Here is a 7434-nt window from a genome sequence, read left to right on the forward strand (position 1 = left end):
AGTATATTTGTGGGAGGATTTTTGAGTCACCATGCTAACCAAACAGGATTGGGTGGAGTCGGCGGAGCGGATTGACTGTCCGGCTCCGCTGCCTGAGGATCCGGCAGACGCACTCCTGATGGAGATGCTGGTTCCGGCGCCTTACAAGGTGCCGGAGAAAAAGGTTGAAAAGAAGGCCACGAGGACCCGGAAGGGTATTCGGCGCGAGGCCGCACCATACGCCTTGCCAGAAGATGACGAGGCGCACTCCTCCCACGAAGGGGAGGGGAGAAAGAGGAAGGAAGCCCCAATCGAGGGGGCTGAAGGGTCCAAGAAGGCGGCCGCGGGGACTAGAAAAGGTCTCCGACGCAGGGCCGTGATAGACTCATCATCCGAGGATGACGAGGAGGATTCCCCCCACGGAGACGGGGGAAAGCATGAGGAAATGCCTCCTCCCCGCATTGGGGAGGAGAAGAAAAGGAAGGCTGCCCCGTCGGGGGAGGCCGGGATGCTGAAGAAGGGAAAGGCGTCCCTTCCAGATCACTCTACTACCGCCGCTTACAGCGACGAGGAGTGGCTGCCCAGGGGCAAGCCCCGGGCGAGGTCGTAAGTATCCGCATTCTGTAAATACTTTTTCGTGCGACTTTGACCTCATGGTTTGTAATGACGCCGAACACGTATATGCAGTGCAGTCCGGCCGGGTCCAATCTCGAGGTGTCCTCTTCGGAGGAGTCTCTGGGCGAGTCAGAGATGAATTCACTCCCGACGGCCACCTCCCCACGACCTGCGGATGACACCGAGGTGTTGTCCCGAAGGATACCAGAGCAGGAGGCGACGGTTCCGGAGACGCCCCAAGGCAAAATCCCAGACACTCGGCGCATGGGGGGCAAGACCCCCATGGGTTATGCTGATGGGAGCCACAGCAAGTCTGGCTCCCAGCCAGTTACTGCGTCGGAGCCTCCAAAGGTGCCGGATTCTAGTAGGCAGCCCCTGGCGAAAGAGGGCGAGCCGGCCGTGCCGATGGCCTCCGCCCAGCCGGAGGCATCAGATCATTTGTTGGAAGTGCTTCCAGGTGCTTCCATTGATGATGAGCACCATACTCTTATGAGTACGGTGATGGAGAAGGTTTGGTCCGCGAAAAGCGGATTGACCGAAGCCTGCACCAGCCTCCTAACAGGCTTTGAGGTGAGTAATGAAAAAGTGTGAGAAAATATCACCCAATAGACAGTAGCCCCTAATACTTTGTTTGGTGTTCGGAAAGAAAAGCCAGACGGAGGGTCAACTAAAAAACCACAGGAATCTAATAGTACCTGTCTATGTTAACAAGCAGGCATTGTTGTTGACCGCCGCTGCGCGCATGGCTGAGGTTGCCGGACTGAAGCGCGACCTGGGGCGGGTCGAAGAAGAGCTCGACCTCATGAAGAGGCAGCTCGAGGACAACAAAGGTAAGTGAAACCCCGTCCGTGTGTTATATAGAGGAAAAAATTGATGATGCTAACAAAAAGCATCATGATTTTAAATAGGGACCATGACCGAAGTGGCGGCCCTGAAGAAAGCGTTATCCGCGGCTGAAGCCAAGGCGGCTACGGAGCGCACCGAGCGCGAAAAGCAAGATGCTCGGGTGGGAGAGGTACAGCAAGAGCTCCAGGAGCTCGGCAAGAAGTTCGAGTCCTTGGAGCATGACTTCAAGACGCAGGAATCTGAGCTTGCGAAGGTCCTCCAGAGCGCGACAGACGCCAAGGCCGAAGCCCAAAAGGCCCTCCAGGAAATTCAGGTGGCCAAGAAGATAGCGGAGGGTAAGGCATTTTTTATGCAAAGCAAGCATGTGGAGGAGTAATTTCTTTTACTTACACGAATTTGGAGCTCTCCAGGGGCATTCGCAGATCTGCCACGCAGCATTTTGGATGCCGCGGAGTTCTATCGTGCTGAAGAGGGGAGCTCAACGGAGAAGCTGTTCTGGTCATGGAAGCAATTGGTGACCAACTGTAGCGATTGGTCGAACTCCACAATGTGGCTGAACTGGCCATGAAGGACCTCATAGTCCGGATGTGGCCTGGCGAGCCCCTACCCGGAAGCTACTTTGGCCTGGTAAAGCGGATGGTGCATGCCTGTCCACGGCTAGAAGTTATCAAGCAGTCCGTCTGTATTGAGGGTGCCCGACGGGCCTTTGCCCGTGCGAAGATGCATTGGGCCAAAATGGATGCTGAGAAGCTCGTGAAGGATGGACCCCCAGAGGATAAGGAGCATGCTACCCCGAAAAATATTATGATGGCGTTATGAAAGGCGCTCATCTTGTGGCAAATGAATGTGCCAAGAACATAATTTTTGAGTGAATGTACTCATGTTGTCTTTGTAATATGAGAACGAGTTTGTTTGTGCTATATAACGCTTTGTTTGATTTAAAATATTACCTTCTCTGCGGCCGTTTATCAAAATCTGAAAGTAGGCCAGTCGTCGGCTTCTGCCCCCTTGTAACTAGTACCGGGGTGTTCATGGAAAACCCAAACACTCTTTATCCAAATTGTTGGTCCTTTAAGGAGGTGTTTAGCGCAGCGAACAGGGCAATCAGACTATTCGTCTTTATAACTCTCACTTGGTCATAGAAGTCTATAATTTTAAATTTCGGTGAAGCCCCTAGTATTCGGAAGGCCGAATTGGGGCGCTATACACGCCTAAATCGGGCAAGGCCGATTCCTCGCTTTAAGCAGAAAAAATCTTTAAGGATTTAGTACCTCGCGAACAGCGACCAGCTCTCGCCGCATCATGACGGTCAGTTTTCGACTTTCTCTACTGAGGTGCTCGTCCGGAAGAACCGGGACACAATCGCAGTAGTTCTCCCTGCGCTACCTTAGCTGATATAACGGAACGTAAGGTACCAAAACAAGGGAGCCAGGCTAACCCAACTATTGACCCAAGACATGATTCGGAGCTGATGCATATAATGCTATAAGTTCAGGGTGCCACACTGTCGAAAGTGTTCAGACTTTTATTGCCATATGATGGGGCTCAATAGGAAGCCCCTGGCGTACGGATCGTACCGAAGCGTTCGGATCCAACATTGAATAAATATTCAAGGGAAAAATATGAAGATAGTAATAAGAATCTGACGTTGTATACTATTTCCCATTGTTATTTGGATAACGCGGCAAGGCATATGTGTACAATTAATGCATTAAGCAGAGAAAAATAGGACTATTTGACATGTCCTATCCAAGGGCAGGCTGCATGTGGGTATGTAAAAACAGGTATAATGATCATTGGAAGAGACCACCTGGGTATTCCCTTGTGTGCAAAGCCTCATGCCTCCTTGGTGTTCCCCTCAGTGATGAGTCCGATAGTCCGGTTCTATGAAGGGGCTTCCCGAAAGTGGGGTCCTGAAAAGAAAGGAAGTTGAAGGATGTGTGGGCCTTGTGGGGGCTGAACCGCACTGTGAGCTGCATCGTCGACTTGCCTCCGCATATGCCCATGGTATTTTGCATGCGTAGTTGTGTACGCGTGGCACAAGTACCTCCTCAGTGGGGCTATTGCGGAGGCTGAATTGCTAATCGAGGTCTTGGCGCGCTTGACCATCCTGCTGCGGGGTGCTCCAGACTCACTTGACGACGTTCGGGGTTGTCATTGCCGAATTGGCTATTTGTCGAAGGAGGCTACTTTGTACTTCTGCCGCGAGGGCCGCAGTGTGCTCTTCTGCACGGAAGGAGCGATCTGTGTTTTCATTGACCGTGATAACCCCGCGAGGTCCTGGCATCTTGAGCTTAAGGTATGCATAGTGAGGCACCATGTTGAATCGAGCAAACGTGGTTCGTCCAAGTAGTGCATGATAGCCACTACGGAAAGGGACGATGTCGAAGATTAACTCCTCGCTTTGGAAGTTATCCGGATATCCGAAGACCACTTCCAGTGTTATTGAGCCCGTACAGCGGGCCTCTACCCCTGGAATTACACCCTTGAAGGTGGTTTTGGTGGGTTTGATCCGTGACGGATCGATGCCCATTTTCCGCATTGTGTCCCGATAAAGCAGGTTTAGACTGCTACCACTGTCCATGAGGACTCGCGTGAGGTGGAATCCGTCGATGATTGGGTCAAGGACCAATGCGGCTGAGCCGCCGTGACGGATGCTGGTAGGATGGTCCCTACGATCAAATGTGATCGGACAGGATGACCATGGGTTGAACTTTGGGGCGTCGGGCTCCATCGCATAGACGTCCCGCAGTGCACGCTTTCGTTCCCTCTTGGGAATGTGTGTGGCATAGATCATGTTTACCGTTTTCACCTGGGGGTGGGGGATTTCTTTTGTCCCCCAGTGTTCGGACGCCGGGGCTCCTCGTCATCATCGCTGTGCAGCCCCTTGTCCTTGTTCTCGGCATTTATCTTGCCGGCCTGTTTGAACACCCAGCAATCTCTGTTAGTGTGATTGGCTGGTTTATCGGGGGTGCCGTGAATCTGGCACGAGAGGTCAAGTATGCGGTCCAGACTGGACGATCCCGGATTGTTTCTCTTAAATGGCTTCTTCCACTAACTGGATTTGGAGTTGTTGAATCCGGCATTGACTGCCGTATCTTTGGCATTGTCGCCATTGTTCCGATGCTTATGTCTATTGCGTCGTGGCTTTCCGTTACTGTCGCGGATATCTGAAGTGCCAGAGTTTCCTGGTGTGGTGTTGCTATGAGCCAGCCAGCTGTCCTCGCCCGCGCAAAAGCGGGTCATTGGTGTCGTGAGGGCCGCCATGGACTTCTGTTTTTCTTGGCCGAGGTGTCGGGCAAGCCACTCATCGCGGATATTGTGCTTAAAGGCTGCCAGGGCCTCAGCGTCCGGACAGTCGACAATTTGGTTCTTTTTAGTTAGGAACCGAGTCCAGAATTTTCTGGCTGACTCTCCGGGCTGTTGGGTAATGTGACTTAAGTCATCAGCATCCGGTGGTCGCACATAGGTGCCCTGGAAGTTATCGAGGAATGCGTCCTCAAGATTTTCCCAACTGCCAATGGAGTTTGCTGGCAGGCTATTCATCCAATGTCTGGCTGGCCCTTTAAACTTGAGTGGGAGATACTTGATAGCATGTAGGTCATCGCTGCGAGCCATGTGAATGTGGAGAAGGAAATCTTTGATCCACACCGCGGGGTCTATTGTACCATCGTATGACTCGATGTTGACAGGTTTAAACCCTTATGGGAATTCATGTTCCATTACTTCATCAGTGAAGCAGAGGGGGTGTGCGGCGCCTCTGTGCCGAGCTATGTCACGACGCAGTCCGGCTAGGTCTGGTCGGTCATGTTCGGCCGGCCGGATTTATTATTAGTGTATCCGGCATGACGATCATCGTCATGTGTTGTGGCGCGCGCTCGTGATCCGTAGATCGATCTTGGTTGTCCTGCGTTGTTTTCCAAAGTTTCTCGAAGGTCATGTGTTTTGCCCCTCGCCGTAGTGAACCTGCGTGGGGGTGCGGGCTGGTACGTCGTTTTATCCCGGCCATGAGGTGGCCGATCAGCCTCATCTTGTGCTGGTAGTTCAGGATCTTTGGCCTCTTCTTCTAGCGGTTTGTGTTTTGGGTATCCCCTAATGGGGGGCTCGAGTCCGTATTCCTTGGCCGCCAGGACTTCGGTCCATCTATCTGTGAGCAGATCTTGATCAGCTTGGAGCTGCTGCTGCTTCTTTTTCAGGCTTCTTGCAGTGGCTATAAGCCGGCGCTTGAAGCGCTCCTGCTCTATGGGATCCTCCGGTACGCCGAATTCATCGTCACCGAGGCTCACCTCGTCTTCGGAGGGGGCATATAATTATCGTCCTCCAAGTACCATCCGCCGCCTGTTCATCTGGGCTGACCTGCCCGTGTTCTTGTTTGGCCTGCTCGAAGGTAGGCTGATCAGGATTGTATCCCTCTTCGGCGTCATCTGGATTATTTTCTTCTCCAGTGCCGGTGTTGCTGTGGTGGGGTGTGGAGCGGCGCCAATGACGCCCATGCTTTGATTTCTTCCCTGAGGGGTTATCTCTTGTTGCCTCATCGCCATTGTCTTCGTTGGGAGTATCCACCATATATATATCATATGAAGAGGTGGCAGTCCAGCGCCCTGTGGGCGGTGGTTCCTGTTCTTCTCCCGCATCATCGTCTATACCGTCGATGTCTTCGGAGCCGAAGTTAAGCACGTCGGTCAAATCATCAACCGTGGCTATGAAGTGGGTGGTGGGTGGGTGACGAATTTCTTCGTTGCCTGCTTCTCACTCGAGCCGAACATAGTTCGGCCAGGAATCTCCTGACAGAGAGAGAGACCTTAATGATTTTAGCACATCGCCAAAGAGGGAGTGCTGGAATATATCCGCGGCGGTGAATTCCATGACGTGAGCCCAATCAGATTTGATGGGCATGGATGCACGCGGTCCAGGACCTGCGACGGAAGATAAGTCCGGGGGTCCGGAGACACAGATCTCCTTAGGAGCGGAGTCTGTGTTCGGCTCCAACGCCGATGAGTGTGCGGCCTCCGGGGCGGGGTCCATCCACCCGTCCTCGGAAGGCACGACCTGCTCTAGAACGAAGTCCGGAGCTGTAGCAGGCGCGACGTTCTGAATACTGTCCGAGGGCAGATCTAGGTCATGCACGTCGTGATCGTTTGACGCTCCTGACATGGGCCCGAATCCGTCGAAGATCAAGTCTCCGCGGATGTCGGCAATGTAGCTTAGGTTTCCAAACCTGACCTGATGGCCAGGGGTGTAGCTGTCAATCTGCTCCAGATGGCCAAGCGAGTTGGCCCGCAGTGCAAAGTCGCCGAACACGAAGATCTGTCCGGGGAGAAAAGTCTCACCCAGGACGGCGTTGTTGAAGGTAGGAGAAACCATCGAGCCTTACAGCGACGACACAGAGGAACTCTCAATGAAAGCACCAATGTCGGTGTCAAAACCGGCGGATCTCGGATAGGGGGTCTCGAACTGTGCGTCTAAGGCTAGTGGTAACAGGAGACTGGGGACACGATGTTTACCCAGGTTCGGGCCCTCTCGATGGAGGTAATACCCTACTTCCTGCTTGATTGATCCTGATGATATGAGTATTACAAGAGTTGATCTACCACGAGATCGTAGAGGCTAAACCCTAGAAGCTAGCCTATGGTATGATTGTTGTCGTGTCCTATGGACTAAACCCTCCGGTTTAATTAGACACCGGAGGGGGCTAGGGTTACACATAGTCGGTTACAGAGAAGGAGATCTACATCTGTATCGCCAAGCTTGCCTTCCACGCCAAGGAGAGTCCCATCCGGACACGGGACGAAGTCTTCAATCTTGTACCTTCATATTCCAACAGTCCGGCCAAAGTATATAGTCCGGCTGTCCGGATACCCCCTTATCCAGGACTCCCTCAGTGCCCCTGATTGTGTTGTACCCCCCTCGCCATGTATTGTCTGTGCGTTGTTTTTGCTTTATTTCTCCTTCCTTGCCCTGTACTTCTGGTTCACTTGAACCCTACCTTGTATT

The 7434-nt window shown here is 52.8% G+C and overlaps 1 protein-coding gene across 1 annotated transcript in view; it reads left to right on the forward strand.

Annotated features, from left to right (window-relative positions):
* The first annotated feature begins 858 nt into the window (after positions 1-858).
* The window catches only part of LOC119279994, a 9729-nt gene continuing 3153 nt past the window's right edge, over positions 859-7434 (forward strand). Inside the window, exons 1-2 of the mRNA XM_037561014.1 lie at positions 859-945; positions 1310-1424. Of these exons, the coding sequence (XP_037416911.1) occupies positions 859-945; positions 1310-1424 (202 nt within the window). The remainder of the gene's footprint in view (positions 946-1309; positions 1425-7434) is intronic.

Source organism: Triticum dicoccoides, chromosome 3B, assembly GCF_002162155.2.
Source record: "Triticum dicoccoides isolate Atlit2015 ecotype Zavitan chromosome 3B, WEW_v2.0, whole genome shotgun sequence".
In the NCBI taxonomy this organism is placed as follows: domain Eukaryota; kingdom Viridiplantae; phylum Streptophyta; class Magnoliopsida; order Poales; family Poaceae; genus Triticum; species Triticum dicoccoides.